Source organism: Cupressus sempervirens, chromosome 10, assembly GCF_028749045.1.
Source record: "Cupressus sempervirens isolate cs-2001-9-10 chromosome 10, ASM2874904v1, whole genome shotgun sequence".
In the NCBI taxonomy this organism is placed as follows: domain Eukaryota; kingdom Viridiplantae; phylum Streptophyta; class Pinopsida; order Cupressales; family Cupressaceae; genus Cupressus; species Cupressus sempervirens.
The window spans coordinates 422,816,272-422,838,848 of NC_143127.1; the positions used below are offsets into that span (position 1 = coordinate 422,816,272).

The following is a 22,577-nucleotide window of genomic DNA, read 5'->3' on the forward strand; positions in this document are numbered from 1 at the left end:
CATTCTAAATTGAGAATGTATTGTTCTTTACTCCAAACTAATTAACAAAAGCATGTAAAATTTTATAATGCATACTGAATCATTCTTAATGTGAACACATTCTTGATGTAGATTCTTTAAAGTTCGTTTCATATAGGTTAGAAAATTCTCTCATTTGAGCTTAAATTCAAAATTTTAGTTGGCAAATTTAGAGTGATTGGAATCTTTATCCATTTATAACAATTTTTGTAAATTTCTAAAATTTGTTTCATAATGAGCTCTTTCAATTTAACCATTATTTTTTTAATTTTCCTTCAATCAAATATTTATAATTAATTAATTGAGCAAATGGATTTATTAAAATATATAAATTTAAGAACATGTCACATAAATTTGCATCAAGTTGGCTTCCACCAATAGAAGCAAATGGCATAGAGTTAGGAATTGAGTTTGAAAGTCTTAAGTTTTCTTGGAAATTCCAAGCAATCTAGGAACATACTTAAGCATCTTGGGATGTGCAAACTTGCATATCTCAAGGTAAATATTAGAAATACGGGTATGTATGCTAGTATGGACACAATAAATTACTTATATTTGATGATATATAATCTAACTACATTTATAATTTTAAAAAATGTTCCAAACACTAAATCTAAGCAGCTACGTATGACACAGTCAATGCACGATTTTGATTTCTTTCATTTTATAATTTTGCAAATTTTTGGTGGTTGCTCACCGACCAAAATAACCATTTCTGTCGATCTTCACCTTTCCCAGTGTGGCAGGGAAGCCATCCTGATTTGAATGTGATCTAGGCTTCAAATGAGAACTAAAAGACATTGCCCCCTTTTGCACAAGTGGTACAAATTCAACTCCAAATCCAATACCAAGCCCAAATCTCCCCCACTTTAGAATGAATGCAGATAACCTTCAAATCTACACAAAACATAATGACCCTTGCAATCCTGCACCTGCCATTTCAAACCCCCTTTGCTACCTTGGCACAAATTGCAAGAAATCAAGAAACGTCAAATTAAAACCAAAGCAACAATCAATTACGAAACAACTTGCAAGCCTAATCCACGGCAGGATCACAATTTTTAGATTTCTCACCTTTTGCTCAATTCCATGAACCTTCTAAACCTTTTTATTCACCTCCTTCCGGCTGCAAAATATTCAAACAATCCACCATAAATTGCAAGGTCCTTCCAAGGGAATCATGTTATAATTTCAAAAACTATAAAATCAATTGAAAGTTCTAGCCTTGATCTACATACTCCAAAGTAACCAGAATTAAAAGAACTTGTGATCAAATTCAATTTACTGAGGAAGTTAAATAACACCAATCATGTAAACAAATTAAACAATGCCAGATCATCCCATTCATAACTAAATCAAACAAATTCGTTTAAGTGCATGGGTTACCTGGCAAAATCTTCATCTTCAAGCGTCAATAAAAAAAAAATCATTCAAATAATTTAGGAAAGGTTTTAATTTTAACACAATGCTCTAATAATATAGGAGAAAAGTCCTTACATGTCTCTATAAGTCTGATCTTTGAGACTTAGAAAATACTCCAGTAGTACATATTAAATTTTATTTATTTTCAATTATATCTAAAGAAAAAAGTTTTTGGCAAAAACATACATATTTTAAATAAATATTTTAAGAATTATTATATTATTTTAGGGTACATATATAATTTGAACAATGATGAATAATGACTTAACAAATAGTCCAACAAAAGCCTACAACACAATGGTAATTTGTGAGCATCTTATCTATGAGGTCTTGAGGTCTTGGGTTTGAGTGTACCCACACTTAATAAATAATAATAATAATAATAAATTACAAATAGTGATATTGCTATCAGGATTTAACTATGTGATTTTGAGTCAAACTCATTGACCCATATTTCATGAGTAGTGATTCAACATGAATCCATCTCTCATGAGAATAAATGGAACACTTAGTATTCATTGGATCTAGGTGATGCTCATAGTGGTGAAGCACTGGGACTTTCCAGGAGGTCACCCATCACAGTACTACTCCAGCATGAGTGCGCTTAACTAGGGAGTTCCCTCCATGGTTAAACGCAAAGCTTGCAACCCCATTTGACTTATTGTGAAAATTATCTCCTACTTATAAATTACAATAGTTCAAATAGTTAGTCCAAACATTCTTAATTACAAAGATATTGTTCAAATCTGATCTGCAAATTACAGGCCAAAAAATCATGTTAATATAGTTAGAGATCAACACAAAATTCTAGTCTAGAACAATATCTTATTCAGTATTTCCAACAAGTGGAATAGAGAATAGAGCTTTAATTGATCTCATATATAAATGCATAGAATAAATAATTGAAAGGGATTGAAAGAAAGGAACTTGAGTAGAAGTGGAATCAATCCAATGTATTCCAAGATAATTTGAGAAATGGAAGCCATAATTATAGCTCCTTGTAATCCCTTCATGGTGGCTTTGTGATTTCCCTCTAATTATCATCCAGATATATGTAGAACACAAATTAAGTTTGATTATATTATATCTCCCTAGCCAATGTAAAGGTGAAGTTACAATGGACCTTAATATTCATGTTGTATATTTGTGCTAAATATAGATTCTTAATAGTCAATTTCCACACTTTATAATTGCTCATTACTATTGTCTATTATTATAGTAAATGAAATTATTATTGTCATTTATTTCAACAAATGAAATTCCAACAAAACTGTAAACAGTGAGCAAGATTTAGGGATGACACGCTCAGTGTTCGTTTTATTCATGCACGCATAACAGTCCGCATGCATTGTCTATGTTTCCACGTTTGATACCTATTTCATGCTAGTTTTCTATTTTTCAACAAAATTCCCATTTTCTGTTTTTCAACAAATTACCTGCATTTCAGACAAACTGGAGTCAGAGTTGATGCATTTGTGAGAGCTCTGCACAAGCTGCTTCTATGTGCATCATGATCTTAACATGGAGCGTGTGTGTTTGTCATAAATCTAAGTGACTATTCAGTTTTTTTTTCTTTTGCATTGAATATTCATTGTAAGTGTGTTTGTTTAGATACGTAGGGTTAAATTTTCATGACAGACCAAGTATTGAGTCTTGAATCTCGGGTGAGATTCTTCAGGGTATTGCAATGCCACATATAAAATCTAGTCACATTCATATTAAACATGGTTTATTTATTTACTTTGAACTTCAAATCTTTATATTTGCACTAAGACATACAGTGTAGCCCGCGTAGAAGCAATAGAAAGGACAAGAAGTAGGATCCCCTGTATTCATTGGCAAAGATGAAGAGCTACAATGATATAACTAAGATCTTATATGAAACTAATATTTGAAAAGAAATCTCATAGTAAGTTGAAACAAATCTTGTTTGAAATTTACACTCACAGAGTGAGCAAAACTAAGTAATTGTTGCACAGGAAGTGGTGTAGTTTCTCCAAACAATGGTTGCAGATGAGATAGCTGCAGAAACATCTACAACCACTTCTAACCTAGGAGAAGATGAGCTCATCTTGTATAATGTGACTGTTGTGTCCATGTCCTCTGCTCGCTCCCAACATCCATTATCTTTGTTTCCATCACCCACCTGCTTGTAAGTATACAAAAAGATAGAAATTAATGAAGTGTTGTTAGTGAAAATTGGGTTAAAGATTTGTGTTTATAGTAGGCTAAGAAGACAAAAAACACTCTAATGAGGGCTGTGGTTGGCTTCAGACAGGTACTGAGCACAACAGTAATCGTTGGCGCCAGAACGTTTCTGGTCTCTAGCATCTCATCTTCCAATACCTCTGAATGTACTTACAAGGCCGGTGGATTACCAGGTGGAGCAAGATGTTTGTCAATGCGTTAGAGTTTTAACTGTTGGGCTTTAGTGTGAACTAATCCTTTTTTGCAAATTCTCTGTTAGATCCTAACTAAAATGAATAGTAACGATCTGTCTATGATAACCCTAATGGTAGCCAAATGCATTTTTTTGAAACCAAAACTTTCAACTGAAAAATAGGTAGTAAGAATTATTAATAACAAGGAACTGGTGAAATAATTTCCTAAAGCTAAAAAATCCAAAGAGAGCCCATGTATTCTATTTGGAGAATGCCTGAAAAACATGTTGATTCATACAATTAATAACTGCATGATATGCTCAAAATAAAGTTACCTCAGTCCAGAATTATAACTTGTTATTGAATGGAGATGAAGTAGAATTGTGTATAACTTGACTAGTAATCTAGAATAATACTCAGTAGCAGCTCCGTGTCTTGACCTGTTATAAAAACCATGTATTAGATCAGTTCCTGGAATGCATTTATTGCATTGAACCCAACGTGATTTGACTTGGAAGTAGGTATCCAAACAAACTTATGCAGAATGAGACTTGAAGGAACTCAGATGTGGAATCACCATTCCTCCATCACTTCACAAAAGGTATAGAGAACTTATACAGACAAAAAACAACTCACCTTATGAACCAACAATATGTCTCCAAGAAAATGATAAGGAACGGGTCCTTAAAGAGCCGAAGAAACCCATATCATCGTTGTTAATGTTCTTTCAAGTTCTTCTACTATTTCCATCTTGTACCACCAAGATTCATCCTTTTTATCCGCATGACCAACATTTCGAATTTCATCCCACCATGCCTGAAGCTCTGTGTCACCTCTTACAAGTTCATCATTATCGTTGTAATAGATGGACACATATTTCCCAACCCATTTCTGTATTGCAGACCATATATCCAATCCATCAACAGCAAAAGGATAGTCTTGGATCACCAGCCTTAGCCCATGGGGCATCGATTCATCCTCCTCTGCCATTCCCCTGTTTCATCCCAAATTCTGGGTGTCAGTATCTTCGAAAGGATAAAATTTCAGAGGAACCCAACTAGACAATGTTAGTAATTTAGTACCTTTTGAGAAGATCAGCAGGTAAGCCTTCCTCGTCAAATCTCCAGTTTTTGTAAACAATAGCAGTCAATTCCATGGAATATTTCTGTAGAAACAGAATTCTTTCAGTTAATCCCCCAGCATTTATGAGAATATGGCGAGCCAGAGCATTGATGCTCATTGTATCACAAAAATAAGGGCTTAAGATCTTATGAAGGGGATGCAAGGTGCTCAGGTTTTTGTTTGTGGCAATTACAACTGGTTCCATGACTGCATGTGTCCTCAGCCTGAAATCCCCAAAAAATAAAACCCCATGTCATGATTTTCGATCTCTTCTTCAATCAGTGCGATTGTCAAACTAAATACTGAAAGTGAATAAGATGTTGAATCAATGTATCTTGCGAAGAGACTTCCTAATTTATCCTTCTGTAATATTGATATAGAACTTTTAAATTTCCTTGAGATCTCAGAAACTACCAGAAATTTATTGGAAGTACTTACCAGTGGCTGATCAATTCATGGTGCCCAGAATCGTTAACTGTGACATGAGCTTTAGCAAGAAAGGGTGTACTCCATAAGAGAGTCTCTGCAAATACATGGATGACTTGAGGTTCCGAAAATCTTACCTTTAGCTGATAGAAACCGAATTTGATTTATTTCATACTTTTTACTGACGCAAAATCGTAATGGAAAAGATTTCTGTAAGATTTTCTGATTTCAGATCATAATGGACAAGATTATCTCATTATAGAAGTAGATAGACTGATGACCCAGCTTCCTAATTTTTCAATCTAAAGAACGTTCCAACCTAAAAACCAAACAATTCTCAGGAATCAATATTTTTAACTAAACCCTCACAGACAATCTTCAACAAAACCAGATAACTGTTGGTAAAACATTATCCCAAATCAGAGTTTAAACCAAATAAGAGGAATTCATTCCAAAGGCAAGTTCGTTCCCAAAAAAATGTTAGTTAAAAGCATAAGAATAATATGCAAACCATGCTAAGCCTAAACAACAATAGAATCTGCCTCATGGGTACAGAGGGGACTCTTGACGTGGGATAAGTAGCCCTCACCATGATTCCAGAGCCAATTCCAAACATGCAAATAACATTGATGGATATTGCAACAAAGTTAAAGACATAACCAACTCACTTCTGGTGACTGTATAGAAAGAAAGATCAGACCAATTCAGCATCCACGTACCAATTTTACCCATCAGAAATCAAGCATGCCCCTGCAAGACATGAAACAGAAGGTCTATAGCATGTAGCAGCTATAAGATCATATGGTGCTTGAAACTCTTCATTGACCTAATCTAGCCAATCAAACTTGCTGCACATTTGGTCATACTCTCTTTCAACCAACTGTATAAATAAATGAATCAATCAAACACTTCTGTACCCTGCACTGTAATTTTAAAAAGAAGGAAATAAAGAATAAACAATAGATTGTATAGGGATATATGACCTCAGAATAAAGAAAGGGAAGCAGAATATGGAAAAACGTGCATTTCATCAAGATTGAGTTTAAGGACACCAAACATTGCAAATAAGCCCTCAGGCTGTGGATGAAACAGTACTGATACAGTTTTGCTGTTCCTCCCCCTTAAACTAGCGCCTACTTCAAATTAAACAAATCAAATTGTAGCCTACTGTTACATTATGTTTGAAGACAGGATAATGTTTCAAACAGGAGCATAAAATAATCAAATAATGACTATTCAACTATTTATCAACTACTGACTATACAATTTGGATCATCACCTCATCTAAGGAGCGGAAATCTAACAACATGAACAATGACAGAAAATACTCACAAAAATAATTTTGTAATCACTTCAAACATCTCATTGGGAGATCAATGGGAGAACTAAAAGTCTAAATATCTTAATTCAAAGTTGCAATAATAATTAATGACCATAGATCTTTGCAGAATATAATGCATATTCTTCAGTTTCAAATTACAAGGACCATGTGATTAGAAGTATCACTATCAAAACCCTACAGACTATGATTGAACCAGAAACAACATAAATGGAAATTGTATCTCTCAAGGCCTCAAAAACACAACTCTATGATAATCCTGGAACTGAGAATGGAAATGGGTCAAAGACACAACTAGCAGTGTATGGAATCCCTAGATAACTAAGTAATTGGCAATATAAGAGTAATAAAATACTTATACTAAACCAACATAAGCTTTACAGCTTATCCTCAAATTCTGACAAGGGAGTCATTTGCTCCTTCAGACCCTTTCTCTTGCGGATATCCAAAACAAGCTTCTCAGCTTGAGTACCATGTTCCAGTGGGTCAGAGCCCATCATATCCCAGTGATCAAACACACACTGAGGAAAAGCCTGACCAGATGTTGCTGCTCGGAGAGTACTAGAGAACCCAAATGACTCAACAACTGGCAAGTATGCCTTAATGTTGTAGAGCGGAGTTCCTGGCCTCTGCATTTCCTCAAACACGTGGCCTCTCTTCTGATTCAGCACACCATAAATACCTCCAAGAGCCTGTTCAGGAGCCTGAATTTCGACAAGATATACTGGCTCCAGAAGCCTTGGTTTGGCAGTAAGCTGAGCAGCGTACATAACCCTTCTGGCTGTTGGAATAATCTGACCACCTCCTCTATGAATGGCATCTGTATGCAAGACAACATCACAAACCTCAAAGCAAATACCACGCATATTCTCCTCCGCAAGAGCACCTTCCTTCGATGCCCACTGAAATGCTGCAACAATTGAATCTTTAATTTCATTCAAGTACTGAACTCCCTTACACATATCTACAACCATGTTAGGACCAGTGGTTTCAGGTCCAAAACACCAGATCTTCTTTGCCAGATCCTTGTCCCATCCAAACTCCTCAGAAAGGATTTTGGCGCGAGCCTTAGGATCATCTCTTGGGCCAATACGACCTTCATCAATCGCTTCTGGAAGGCCTTCTTCAAGAGGCCTTGCTTCGAAATAGAGCCTGTTGTGTTTATTTGGAGACTTGCTCATTACAGTACGGACTGACTTCTCCAATACAGTTTCTCTAAATGATACAACAGGATCAGACACAACAATCTCAGCTCCACCCATAAAATCATCTTGCAAATCCTTTAAGCAAATCTCAAGGTGAAGTTCTCCTGCTCCAGCAATAATATGTTCACCAGATTCCTCAATTGTGCACATCACCATAGGATCTGACTTAGCAAGCCGCTTCAACCCTTCAACCAGCTTTGGAAGGTCAGATGCTACCTTGCACTGCACTGCAACACGTACAACTGGCGAGACAGAGAACTTCATTGCTCTAATTGGATGGGCATCAACCTCCTTTTCATTAGTCAGAGTAGCATTCTTGGTAATGAATTGATCTAACCCAACCAAAGCCACCGTATTTCCACAGGGCACATCCTCAACTGATTCTTGTTTTTTACCCATCCAAATGACAGTCCTCTGGACATTTTTCGTATACAAGTCCTTCTTCTGGCCAGGCACATAGTTAGGACCCATGATCCTAACCTTCATTCCTGTAGATACCTTGCCTGCAAAAACCCGACCAAAGGCGAAAAATCTCCCCTTGTCAGAAGCAGGAATCATCTTTGAAATATACAACATTAATGGTCCTTCAGGGTCACAATTTCTAATTGCAGTTGCGTACACGTCATCAAGAGGCCCTTCATACAAGTTCTCTACACGATATCTCTGTGCCTTTGAAGGAGATGGAAGATGGAAAATCATCATCTCAAGTAAAGCACGGCTGGCTGGTAGCCAGGTTTGCATAACACGTTTCATTAGGGCCTTCCCTGCTAGCTCCTTCTCCTCACTCTTCATAACAACTCCCAGTTTCTGCAACATCGGCCACAACTTATCCTTCTGGTCATTCATACAAATGTTTATAATCTGTTTAATCGGTTCGTATATAAATTGAACAAAACCTCTTTTGCAAGTAGGAGATCCTGTGTTTTTTGCTGTCCACTTTTTGGTAGTTGCGTCAAAAAAGTTCTCACCCCACAGTCTTTCCATCATCTTGGATTCATCTACATTAAACTTTGCAGCATACATTTTGGCAAAATTTGTCAAAGTAAAAGCCCAGCCGTGCAAACCAGCTGAAAAAGCAACTGTCCCTTTCTCTGGATTAACTTGGCAATCACCAAGAAGAGGATCTTCATAGGTAGCCATTATCACATTTGCATTTTCAGTCACTCTTAAAAATGTCTGATAAGCTTCCTCTCCATCAACCTGCAACTCAAGAAAACACCTATCCATCTTGTTAACAGTAAGAACTGGCTTAATTCTTTCTCCAAGAGCCTGTCGAAGAACAGTCTCAGTCTGTACACAAACTCCTTCAATACAATCTACCACAACTAATGCACCATCTGTGATACGCAAGGCTGCTGTGACCTCTGAAGAGAAGTCGACATGCCCTGGAGAATCAATCAAATTAATCAAATATTCATTCCCCATTCTCTCGCCTGTGAAACCCTTGAGAGACTCATCTGACATCACATAATACAAGGAGATGCCTGTTGACTTAATGGTGATACCACGCTCAGCTTCATCTGCACGAGTATCAGTCATTCTAACATCACCGGCAGTTTCTTGAGCAATGATACCAGCTGCCGCCACTAAAGAATCCGTGAGTGTAGACTTCCCTGCAGGAATGCAAAAGTAATGTCAAGGAAAATCCAAATACTGGTTATCTTCTTAACACAACACTAAACCTGAAGAGACAAATACAAAGTAGTTCGTACCATGGTCAACATGAGCAATGACAGACATATTGCGTATGTTATGTTTCAAGTCCATAATCCTACGGAGCTCTTCGGCTGTAAACTTCACCTGCAAATCATGTATAGCAACAGTAGGTTAAAAATACAAATGTCTGTGTTTCTGCAATGGATAAAAAGACGAAAAAAATCGTATTCCGCTTCTCTAAGAAAATCAATATATGATTTTCACATACCATCTTTGCTAGATTGCTATAAAGCCTGAATCCTGCACAACAAATAAATATTATTAAAGATTACATTTGTGAAACAAAACGGTATGGACAAAAAAATCGCAATTAATAATTGAAGTTAAATATCCGTTCATTGATAACAGATGTCATACTTAAAGATAAAGCCGGAATAGAAAGAAGATTGAGAAAACAGAATTCTCCACTGGCAAGATTGGCGAGACAGTAAAAAGATCAAGAGGTTAAATGAAATCAAAACTAGTGAAGCTTGCAGATAAAAATCTCTTTAACTCGAATAAAGACCTCATACGGGTTATTTTCAGACGCGTAGGCAGGCAAAAACTCTAATCATACTAAACCGGATACAACTTCATTTATACAGTAACCCAAAACCCTGCAAATATCAATCTGTTTGAAAAGATAACAGAAACATATAAAATCCTCTTTAACGCCAATCTACCTTTTGAGGATAATTTTCAGAGGCATAGGAAGACTCAAACTGTAATCATGCTAAATTGGATACAATTACATTAAAACAGAAGCCAAAATCCCTACCAATCTCAATCCGTTTGAAACGATAACAGAAACAGAAAAAACCAAAAACTCTTTAACGCGACTAGAAAACTTTTGAGGATAATTTTCAGAAGCATAGGAAGGCTTAGACTCTAATCATACTAACTTGGATACGATTACATTAAAACAGAAACCAAAACTCTACTAATCTCCATCCCTTGGAAAATACTTGGGAAGCATGAGATTGATTTCAAAACAAAGGCCGATTAACACTAACCTATAAATAAAAGGTGGTACTGCAAATATTCAGGCAGTCCGTGCTCCTGGCGCTTAGTTTAGAAGGAGAATGCTCCGGACCCGACCAAATGCAAGTGGGTTGTTTTATTCGGACGCCAAAAAGATAACTCTCCTTGGCTTAGGGTTTCGGGGTATTTCTCTTTTGAAAAAACACGTCTCTTGGAGATTTTTCGATTTTGAGGATGTTCCCCTGCCTACGGAACTGATGTATTCAGTGAAGGTCAAAAATAAATTTTACAATAACATATAATTAGTTTCTAAAGTTCAAAAATCAATTATTTTTTAATTGATTTTTGAACTACAATTCTAATTTCTGATTGGGTAATAGCAATATAGCCAGGGGTAATAATATTTTTTGACACAAAAAAAAAAAGAAAAATCAATGTAATCTTCTACAATCTAAAAAATCTAAAAATTTGTCACACATTCTAGAACTTTCCAATAGTTGTTAAAATATTTCTACAACATTTTGATCTAGGAAAATCTAGAACATATCTGAGGAAAACCTAGAACATATCCAAGACAACATGATCTGAGATCTAACAGCTCTGCCCGCCTCCCATGCAAATCTCCGTAGCACTGCTTACATTCATGTTGGTAAACAAATTTGTCACAGTAGAATTGCCCAACGGAGTGTGTGCAAACCATTCACAACAGTTGGATAGGCCCTTGGTATGCGGCCTTCCTCTGCGTTTAGAGGGGCAGCTCCCTCATATGATATAATTTTTGAAAAGGATTTTCAAATAAAGAATCTAAAACTTTAAAGATCAGGAGAAAGTCATTCAAGAAAAATGCACCACACACCCTCACAACCTTCTTCGGTAAACAAGATTGATAACAACGGTGATCAAGAACTACGCTTGAAGGCAACCAGTATTACCAAGTACACTCATTATCATTCGTAAACACTCGCATAGCACCATGAGAATGTCTACTACTGCATATAACAATTTTGATTTTAAAATAAGAAACCCAAAGCACATCTCATTTCATTTCCTTGCACCAAGAAAGCGATAGAGATTTTTCAATTTCGGAGATAAAAAGTGTACATACTTTCCGAAATTTATTCCTTCAATCAAAATTTCAGCATAGTGTTTCCTTATTTTTAAAACCCAAAATGTCCCGTTTACAATGCTAAAAGATGTCCTTATATAGACATAGAGGTTAATAACTACCTCTTCGTGGTTAATAACCACCTCCAAAATACATAATTTTGGAAGGTTAATTAACCTCAAGAAAATTAACCTATACAAGGAAGACATTCAAAAGCAAAACTTTTAGCTAGAATTCCTAAGAATGTATACATATTCAATCATTGATCTTCTAGCTACTAACTCTATCTATCCGAACACAATTGATCTATCCCGAAAAGCTCTACAAGCATCTAGGATGATCATCATTGATTCATAGTCCAAATGAACACATTTTCCATCCCGAGTTTGGCTATGAAGTACCACAGAAGTAGCCATTCTCAACAAATTGTTTTTATGTCATGGGCATTCAGTCCATAGTTGCACAAGAAGTCAAAGTAATCTTGATTAGATGTTCACACACAAGACCCAGATCAAGAGATCCATTTGGATCTATCTCTCCACCACCAAAATCAAATGGAGTGCCCAACTGCATTTATATCGTCTCTCATTGTACTGGCAACATTGTTCATTTTAGTAGCTATTGTGATGAGTGTTGATCTAATAACTCATGGACTCCAAGAGGGATAAACTGTTTTCAAAAGTGCAGTAGCTCCGCCCACATGAGGACATGTTATGGATGTTCCTGAGATTATGTTAAAAGAGGGTGGCTTCATTCCCATGGGAACATCATCTGATGAAGAATTCATTGGAGTCCAAGAAGAAAGTATGTTCACTTCTGGCACACTTATGTCTGACTTGAGAATATTTTCAGTGAGTCCCATAGGTCCTCTTGATGAGAAATATGGAACTGATAAAGGTACGCTCTGATACCACTTGATAGAGGTAGACTCTGATACCACTGACGAAGGGCCACACTACCCTTACCAACTCACAACCAAGAATGCAACAATATGAAGACAATTTTATTATACTTGAAAATCCAATAGTAATTACAATAACATTTTTACAAGATCTTTCAAGATCCAATCCAAAACCCAAGCTAGTCTAGATCCACACTCTGGTAGAAACTTCCGAGATCTCAACTTGTGCTCGCAAGCTACCAAGCAACCTCCTTGTTTCTAAACCGCGGTCACTAGCTCTTGTCACAAACTCAATCCAAGATACAAGTGTAAACTACCTCACATTCGGCACTCTGTCTACACACTCACAATTCCACCACAATCCTACTGTAAACTGCCTCACATTCGGCGCTCTGTCCACAGACTCAAAAAAACTCACTCTTCACTTTCCTCTTTCTCTTTCACACCTTCCAGCTTCACGCCTTCCAGCTTTCACACATTCAAGCTTCCACTTCTCAAGCTTCTCCTTGAGCTTCCACTCCTCAAGCTTCTCCTTGAGCTTTCACTTCTCAAGCTTCTCCTTGAGCTTTCACCTTCTTCTCAAGCTTCTCCTTGAGCTTTCACCTTCTTCTCGAGCTTCTACTCCTCAAGCTTCCCCTTGAGCTTGATTAGAAATGCTCATATGCCTTGCTTAAATAGGCATTTACCACCCAATGCATGACTTATCCACAAGCTTCTAGAATTCCTCCACAGCCTTCTACAACTTCCACAACCTTCTACATTATCCACAACTTTCTACAATATTCATAACTTTCTAGAATTCTACTCACACACCTCGATAGATGGAATGACAACCATTTATTTTTTATTTTTTCTATTATGCCACCTATGCACCTTGAAAATAAAAATCCTCTTTTCCTTTCTTTTCTCCTTTTTCCCCTTTTTTAATTTTTTTTATTATTTCTCCTCAATTTTCGTCACTTTCTCTCTCCTCCAGATTTTTTTTTTTTCAAATTTTTTTTTTTCAATAATTTCCCATGCAAGATGCTCCTGCATCAGACTCCCCCGGTAGATAGAAAAGTGTGTCCCACACTTTGACGCCAAAAGAAAGATCTACCACCATCTTCATCTTCACCAAAGGTTTCCACCTCAATAGGGACAAGAAATCCGCCATGCAAATCTTCCACATCTGCATTACTCTATCAAACACCAGAATCTCAAACATCCAATCAACATGTTCACTCCTAGGAACAAACTGAACATAATGCTTCATCAGAAAACCCTCATCCACATCAACAACTAGTGAATTCATACCCATAGCAACAAACCCCACATCAAAAGCCACATGTAGATCTACATCAACACATGCCAAACTCTCAACACCAGCAACCTCATTGCTCACAACAAGATGCTCTATAATACATAACTCACCTCCAACAACCGGATCATCCATGACCAAGTGCTCTGCAACATTCAAGTCACCACCAGCATCAACTAGATCATCCATGACCAAATGCTCTACAGTCTCCATGTCAAACTCAACCAACTGATCATGAAAACCAATCTCCATCCCAACATCAACAACATTAGGCATATCTTCAGCAACAACCTCTAGTTGCTCTGAAGGTTCTGCATCAGACTCCACAAACTGATCAGCAAAACCATCCTCTTCCACCTTGACCTTCTTAGCTTGATCAGCCAATCTAGCATCCAACCGAGCAAACATCTTAGAAAAATTCTTCTCCACTATATCATGGATTTTCGCAATCATCTTAGGGTCCAATCCTCTTGGAGCCATCTCCCAAGATATTTGTAAACCCTCTGCAACAAATCCTTCCCATGCTCCTTGTGACAACCAAATTGCTTGCAAGTCAGATCGCAACCTGCCACCTCGCACAAACAATTAGGAACCATATCACAAGTCTAGGACAACGAATTTGCAATCCACCAGCTCTCCACAATCATGCCTCAACAAATTCAGTCTTCCATCTCTGCATCCATCAATCAATCTGCATGTCCTCCCAAGGTCCTGGTGCAAACTGCCTCAACTTCGGCGATCTTTCTACATGCTCAAGAAGTCCCACTCTAATAAACTTCACCCAACCAAGGTCCTGGTACAAACTACCTCATACTTCGGTGATCTGCTTGTACACTCAGGAACTCCTGCTCTGATACCACTTATAAAGGTACGCTTTGATACCACTTGATAGAGGTACACTCTGATACCACTGACGAAGAGCCACACTACCCTTACCAACTCACAACCAAGAATGCAACAATATGAAGATAATTTTATTATACTTGAAAATTCAATAGTAATTACAATAACATTTTTGCAAGATCTTTCAAGATCTAATCCAAAACCCAAGCTAGTCCAGATCCACACTCTGGTAGAAACCTCTGAGATCTCAACTTGTGCTCGCAAGCCACCAAGCAACCTCCTTGTTTCTAAACTGCAGTCACTAGCTCTTCTCACAAACTTAATCCAAGATCCAAGTGTAAATTGCCTCACATTTGGCACTCTGTCTACACACTCACAATTCTACCACAATCCTACTGTAAACTGCCTCACATTCAGCGCTCTATCCACAGACTCGGGAAAACTCACTCTTCACTTTCCTCTTTCTCTTTCACACCTTCCAGCTTCACACCTTCCAACTTTCACACATTCAAGCTTTTCCTTCCAAAGCTTCCACTTCTCAAGCTTCTCCTTGAGCTTTCACTTCTCAAGCTTCTCCTTGAGCTTTCACCTTCTTCTCAAGCTTCTCCTTGAGCTTCTACTCCTCAAGCTTCCCCTTGAGCTTGATTAGAAATGCTCATATGCCTTGCTTAAATAGGCATTTACCACCCAATGCATGACTTATCCACAAGCTTCTAGAATTCCTCCACAGCCTTCTACAACTTCCACAACCTTCTACATTATCCACAACTTTCTACAATATTCATAACTTTCTAGAATTCTACTCACACACCTCGATAGATGGAATGACAACCATTTATTTTTTATTTTTTCTATTATGCCACCTATGCACCTTGAAAATAAAAATCCTCTTTTCCTTTCTTTTCTCCTTTTTCCCCTTTTTTAATTTTTTTTATTATTTCTCCTCAATTTTCGTCACTTTCTCTCTCCTCCAGATTTTTTTCTTTTTCAAAATTTTTTTTTTTCAATAATTTCCCATGCAAGATGCTCCTGCATCAGACTCCCCCAGTAGATAGAAAAGTGTGTCCCACACTTTGACGCCAAAAGAAAGATCTACCACCATCTTCATCTTCACCAAAGGTTTCCACCTCAATAGGGACAAGAAATCCACCATGCAAATCTTCCACATCTGCATTACTCTATCAAACACCAGAATCTCAAACATCCAATCAACATGCTCACTCCCAGGAACAAACTAAACATAATGCTTCCTCAGAAAACCCTCATCCACATCAACAACTAGTGAATTCATACCCATAGCAACAAACCCCACATCAACAGCCACATGTAGATCTACATCAACACATGCCAAACTCTCAACACCAGCAACCTCATTGCTCACAACAAGATGCTCTACAATACATAACTCACCTCCAACAACCGGATCATCCATGACCAAGTGCTCTGCAACATTCAAGTCACCACCAGCATCAACTAGATCATCCATGACCAAATTCTCTACAGTCTCCATGTCAAACTCAACCAACTGATCATGAAAACCAATCTCCATCCCAACATCAACAACATTAGGCATATCTTCAGCAACAACCTCTAGTTGCTCTGAAGGTTCTGCATCAGACTCCACAAACTGATCAGCAAAACCATCCTCTTCCACCTTGACCTTCTTAGCTTGATCAGCCAATCTAGCATCCAACCAAGCAAACATCTTAGAAAAATTCTTCTCCACTATATCATGGATTTTCGCAATCATCTTAGGGTCCAATCCTCTTGGAGCCATCTCCCAAGATCTTTGTAAACCCTCTGCAAAAAATCCTTCCCATGCTCCTTGTGACAACCAAATTGCTTGCAAGTCAGATCGCAACCTGCCACCTCGCACAAACAATTAGGAACCATATCACAAGTCTAGGACAACGAATTTGCAATCCACCAGCTCTCCACAATCATGCCTCAACAAATTCAGTCTTCCATCTCTGCATCCATCAATCAATTTGCATGTCCTCCCAAGGTCCTGGTGCAAACTGCCTCAGCTTCGGCGATCTTTCTACATGCTCAAGAAGTCCCACTCTAATAAACTTCACCCAACCAAGGTCCTGGTACAAACCGCCTCACACTTCGGTGATCTGCTTGTACACTCAGGAACTCCTGCTCTGATACCACTTATAAAGGTACGCTTTGATACCACTTGATAGAGGTACGCTCTGATACCACTGACGAAGGGCCACACTACCCTTACCAACTCACAACCAAGAATGCAAAAATATGAAGATAATTTTATTATACTTGAAAATTCAATAGTAATTACAATAACATTTTTGCAAGATCTTTCAAGATCTAATCCAAAACCCAAGCTAGCCCAGATCCACACTCTGGTAGAAACCTCTGAGATCTCAACTTGTGCTCGCAAGCCACCAAGCAACCTCCTTATTTCTAAACCGTAGTCACTAGTTCTTCTCACAAACTTAATCCAAGATCCAAGTGTAAACTGCCTCACATTTGGCACTCTGTCTACACACTCACAATTCCACCACAATCCTACTGTAAACTGCCTCACATTCAGCGCTCTATCCACAGACTCGGGAAAACTCACTCTTCACTTTCCTCTTTCTCTTTCACACCTTCCAGCTTCACACCTTCCAACTTTCACACATTCAAGCTTCCACTTCTCAAGCTTCTCCTTGAGCTTCCACTCCTCAAGCTTCTCCTTGAGCTTTCACCTTCTTCTCAAGCTTCTCCTTGAGCTTTCACCTTCTTCTCGAGCTTCTACTCCTCAAGCTTCTCCTTGAGCTTCTACTCCTCAAGCTTCCCCTTGAGCTTGATTAGAAATGCTCATATGCCTTGCTTAAATAGGCATTTACCACCCAATGCATGACTTATCCACAAGCTTCTAGAATTCCTCCACAACCTTCTACAACTTCCACAACCTTCTACATTATCCACAACTTTATACAATATTAATAACTTTCTAGAAATTAATGCAATCAGATTTCCACAATCCATGATTTATAATGTTGATTTTCTGGAATAGATTGTGTAGAGATTTTTCATCAACGTTTCGAATCACACTACGTGATCCATCATCATAGTGTGATTCGAAACGTTGATGAAAAATCTCTACACAATCTATTCCAGAAAATCAACATTATAACTTTCTAGAATTCTACTCACACGCCTCGATAGATGGAATGACAACCATTTATTTTTTATTTTTTCTATTATGCCACCTATGCACCTCGAAAATAAAAATCCTCTTTTCCTTTCTTTTCTCCTTTTTCCCCTTTTTAAATTTTTTTTATTATTTCTCCTCTAATTTTCGTCACTTTCTCTCTCCTCCAGATTTTTTTTTTTTTTTTTTTAAATTTAAAATTTTATTTTTTTCAAATTTTATTTTTTTCAATAATTTCCCATGCAAGATGCTCCTGCATCAGGAACAACCAGTGCTAGTTTATAATTTGAACATCTTCTACTAGAGTAATAGTTGCAACCAACTTCTTAGTTGGTTTTAAGTAAGTTAAGACCTCTTGCTATCACAGATTCTGTGTAGATCGTTCCTTTTTTTGAGATGATTTCGTGTTATACATTGCTCCAATCAATTTCCTATACCTAGAAGCCCAATAATGGCATCTTGTTGTGAAGAAGACACATTTTTATTTCCACTATGCTCTTACTTTCTCGAAGCATTTTGTCAAGCAGTTCACATGCTATGTGTTGGCTTCCGCATTTTGTATACATGTCTACCATGTCACTTGTGACTACAACATTTGATAAAAGTCCAGTTTGATGGATGTCTACACCCTTGCTCATCGTGCAAATTTTCACTAGCCGAGGAGTCAAAGATTGCTTTGTCATTGTGTCAAGCACCTCATAATCTGCTTTAGCTTTGTCGTCTTTACACAAACTAGTTATCAATAAATGAAAGGTATAAAAGCCATGACCAAAACCTGTTGACACCATCTTCTCCAAAAATTCTTTGTCTCACCAAACTTACCTTCTTTATAGAGCCCATTATAAATAATGCAACTCAAAGGAGGGACATCTTCCTTGCTCTTCAACTTATCAACCACTTTTTCAAAATGGAGGGGGCAATTAGTGGCAATGGATTCAGAAAGCTCGTCTGTTTCGCTGGTTTGCCTGTGCTCAGGAGGCAGCCCATCTGGAATACTTTTGAATGTGATGTCACTATGGAGTGCATTGATCCAGATTTCAACATTTTCTCATGCATATATTCAATAATAATAAAAGTGATGTACAAGCCACTGGCAGATAAAACTTTTGAAAACTGTATCATGGGGTTAACATGGCCCACAACAGGAAAGGCCAACATTACAACATGGAGTCTATTCGTCATGCCCATTTTTATCACCCAAAATGCAAAAATAACTTGAAGCTTTGAAAAACTATATCCACTACTGAACCTGGGCAGGATGCATTTATAGGATAATCTATGTTAACAATGACCTTGAGAAGCAAAGACTATCATCACCTATTAGTGGATAGGCTTCCCCTTTCAAGTGGTTTTTCAGCAATCAGAAATGGTCCTTCATTGTTTATATAAACATGCCATAGATCAGTCGCTTTTAGGTGTACTCTACCAACTTTTGCATTTATTCTCTTACCTCTATTATCAATAGCAAAATATGGGGGCTACCATTCAGGGTAGGCAAGGTCGTTGTCAGGAACAATGAGGGCAACCATTCAACTGTAGCGGCCTGACAGAATCGAGCCAAAATCTATTTTCGGAGCATAAAATCTTTCCAAGACTTCATAAAATCGTCGTGACTGGAGGTGATGAGTCATTTCTCATTTAAGAAGATAGAAGTGTGTGTAAATACCAAAGAGGCTGAATTTTCCATCCATGCCCTACACAGAACACAACACTTGGAGAAAGAAGAAGAGTTTAGCTGATCATGGGACAAACTGAGCATCGTAGTTGGATGTTATTGTGCTTGATAGGTGTTGGTAAACAGATTGAAAATTGTCACTCTCAACACCAAAATCTCTGAGCATTTCAAAATTATTTGTGAACACAACTATTTTCTGGCTATCATTTTCCATTTCCTCCACCTTAAGATCAACCAAGTGCAATATCCGCACTTGTCTTTTAGATAATCTTACTTCCAGTTCTTAACCTTAATCAGCTAAACAAAGAAGGTTAATGATTGTCTCAGAGAGGTTAAGAAAAACATGTTTTTGGACATTATCATTAACCTTTTGAGAGGTTAATGGTTAGGAAAAACATGTTTTTGGATGTTATCATTAACCTTTGAGAGGTTAATGGTTAGGAAAAATGTGTTTTTGGGTGTTAACATTAACCTTTTGTGAGGTTAAGAAAAACATATTTTTGAACGTTATCATTAACCTATTGGGAGGTTAGGAAAAACACGTTTTGGGTGGCGATCATTAACCTTTTGTAACTTGAGGCTCAGAAGTCAGATTTCAGCAATTTCAAGTGTTGTGCGGAGCTGCTAACAAGCATGAGAAATGGAGGCTTAAAGACTCACAAAATTCAAAGATAGAATGGCCAATTTAAGGCTTAAAACCAGGAAAGTTTTAAATATTAACCATGGCTCATAAAATTGAAACAAATTTTATAGCCGGGCAACAGCTGGCTTTGACTGGGGACAAGGACTAACAAGGACGAAGCTCAAATCCAGAGTAATTAAAATAGTGCCTTATCCATGGGGCTATAGAGTGACTTGAGGGATCACTTTGCAGAAGGGAGAAAACTAGCACCAAAAACCAGACAATTCAAAGCAAATTAGGCACAACAAAAACCCCTAACTAGTCTATATACAAGGTAGATTTCCCTACCTCCAGTGACTCAAGGTATAATCATGCAAATCCATTCACTGGTTGGGGAAAATAAATACCTTGTGTACCAACATATGACAATTCTTAAGCTTCCATGGGTTCAAATATAAGTGTGCTACTTGAATACTAACTCTGAAGTTAATAGCACACCCCACATCTCTGGATGACAGGACATATCCCAATAACCATGCTTCATAAAAAATTTCAAACTTTGAAATCAACTCCGCTTCCTATTGCATGTCATTGATAACTTCATTTTCAAAGAGTTGAAGTATAAGATTCTCAAGTTTTTGAATACATTTCTGATCTTTTCCTATGCTTGGCGAACCCTCTTCTTTTTCCATTACCATGATCTTGGTTCAATCTTCTGTAAAATTATTCCAACTTAGATGCACATCTGTGTTATATTGAATCTTCTCATGATCCATTTCTTCTTCCTTGTCTTCCAAAGATCATCCTAAATCTGTAGTTTCTCTTGAGTTACATTGATACCATCATCAACATGATTGGTCATCACTTCAATTTCCCTTCCATTAATATCAAAATCCTCCTTCTAAAGATCCTTCTGGTGATTAAGACTCGAAGATATCAAACCTCGTATTGGATTTCCTTCATATGATCTATGATGCAAAGAAATATGTGGAGTTGTAGCCATTGGACCTTGTTTTTGAACACCTATTTGAGAAGTATCAATACAAATGCCTTCATCTAGAAACAAAGGATTAAAGAAAACACTTTCTCCACACAAAAAATTACCATCCAAAGCGTTTGAGCACAAACTTGGGATAAGAATATCATGAGAGTTGCCTTCATCAAGTTCTTCCATGAGATCACCTGCTAACTCATTACTCACTTGATCATCATTATTTTCTTCATAAAATCTCTTAGACATAGAATCTCCTATTTGATGAGAAGGCTCAAAAAGAGGATTTCTTTGTCCTTCAAATGATCCATAGGACTTTAATTCCACTCCCATTTGATTAGAGGAACCTGTCTTCATGTCCATATAGCTTTCATCTTCAATATGATCGGTGATATCTATCCCCTCTTGAATCATCATTTCTTCTCCAAGACATCTTTCATGAAGTGTGAAAGTTGGCATGCATGATAAAGAATTAAAATTACATGGTTCATCTTCTTCTCCTAGAAGCTGATTTTTAACTTTTTCATCAACCAATCGTTTAATCACAATTTCATCAATATCATCAAATGTAAAGGTCTCCATTTCCTCAGGGAAAGCAAATATTTGTAGAAGTTCATGGCTGATTTTATCTCCATCAATGGTAGTGGTTTCTGATTGTTCCATGACATCTAAAGTATTGATATCATCAATAGATTCATCATCATGAATGGTCATTGAAGGATGATTTGGAAGATTTTCTCCACATAGGAAGTCATCATCTGAAGCATCCAGGCACCATGTTGGAATAAAAGCACTATGAAATTCACTTTGATCCACATTTTCCTCATCTTCAATCATTTGTTGTGTAGTTTCTCGAGGTTTTGATATTTCTCTTTCTTTCTCATTAGGATTGAGATGATTGAATAATTTCTCCTGGATTTGGAAATCTTTACATTCATGCCTTGATACATTAATAGACCCTTTTTCTTCTATAAGCACCATTTCTCAATCATCTCCTAGATTAGACATAGAACCTTTGTCTTCTTTCATGTAAGAAGATTTAGATGAATCCTTTCTAACATTTGGATCAGGTGATGTTTTCTTATCAAGAAAATAATTCTTGCATGGGTCTTCTTTCTCAAGTTCTCGAAGCGTTTGAAGTAAAGAAGGATGTACTTTGTTAGGATCCAGGCATGCATTTCCATAGAAGCTTCTTAACAATTCAACCTGATTGGGATCAATGGAAGTACAACTTTGATGAGTAATAGGTGCAAGCATGGGGACACCTTTTTGACCACCACTATCCATGTTTGATTGACAAGAATCACTTTTATTATCAAGTTCTTCCCTATGCTCACATGTGGAACTTCCTTCTGAAAATGATTTTGATCTGTGAGAGAAAAATTGATTAT

General features: G+C 37.3%; 2 protein-coding genes across 8 annotated transcripts; both read right to left on the reverse strand.

Moving 5' to 3' along the window:
• Nucleotides 1–552: 552 nt before the first annotated feature.
• LOC149534507 (putative linoleate 9S-lipoxygenase 5) lies at nucleotides 553–6,651 on the reverse strand. Of its 6 annotated transcripts, none has more exons than XR_016358115.1 (8): nucleotides 6,038–6,651; nucleotides 5,382–5,466; nucleotides 4,904–5,167; nucleotides 4,458–4,815; nucleotides 4,157–4,261; nucleotides 3,388–3,586; nucleotides 1,093–1,144; nucleotides 553–972 (listed from the first exon to the last, which is right to left on the reverse strand). XR_016358115.1 is itself a non-coding variant. In XM_089807610.1 (5 exons), exons 1-4 carry the CDS (start codon nucleotides 6,099–6,101, stop codon nucleotides 4,506–4,508), a joined length of 723 nt encoding a protein of 240 aa, XP_089663736.1. In that variant the 5' UTR covers nucleotides 6,102–6,651; the 3' UTR covers nucleotides 3,244–4,261; nucleotides 4,458–4,505. The 6 variants fall into 6 exon arrangements, 1 of the variants encoding a protein (XP_089663736.1); XR_016358114.1 differs by having other exon boundaries at nucleotides 553–976; XR_016358113.1 differs by having other exon boundaries at nucleotides 553–1,144.
• Nucleotides 6,652–6,782: 131 nt separating this feature from the next.
• On the reverse strand, nucleotides 6,783–10,782 carry LOC149534508 (elongation factor 2-like). 2 transcript variants are annotated; one of them, XM_089807608.1, is made up of 4 exons: nucleotides 10,622–10,782; nucleotides 9,838–9,869; nucleotides 9,626–9,713; nucleotides 6,783–9,526 (listed from the first exon to the last, which is right to left on the reverse strand). In XM_089807608.1, exons 2-4 carry the CDS (start codon nucleotides 9,838–9,840, stop codon nucleotides 7,086–7,088), a joined length of 2,532 nt encoding a protein of 843 aa, XP_089663734.1. In that variant the 5' UTR covers nucleotides 9,841–9,869; nucleotides 10,622–10,782; the 3' UTR covers nucleotides 6,783–7,085. The 2 variants fall into 2 exon arrangements, with proteins under 2 accessions (XP_089663734.1, XP_089663735.1); XM_089807609.1 differs by lacking the exon at nucleotides 10,622–10,782 and adding an exon at nucleotides 9,987–10,613.
• Between the last annotated feature and the right edge of the window lie 11,795 nt (nucleotides 10,783–22,577).

Bases quoted from the DNA above. Each gene is read 5' to 3' on its own strand.
- LOC149534507 (XM_089807610.1), bottom strand. From the start codon at position 6,101: ATGGGTAAAATTGGTACGTGGATGCTGAATTGGTCTGATCTTTCTTTC. The intron at 5,168-5,381 runs GTAAGTACTTCC...TGGGGATTTCAG, and splicing joins CATGAATTGATCAGCCACTG to GCTGAGGACACATGCAGTCA. The intron at 4,816-4,903 runs GTACTAAATTAC...GGGATGAAACAG, and splicing joins CCTGCTGATCTTCTCAAAAG to GGGAATGGCAGAGGAGGATG.
- LOC149534508 (XM_089807608.1), bottom strand. The intron at 9,527-9,625 runs GTACGAACTACT...GCATTCCTGCAG, and splicing joins CATTGCTCATGTTGACCATG to GGAAGTCTACACTCACGGAT.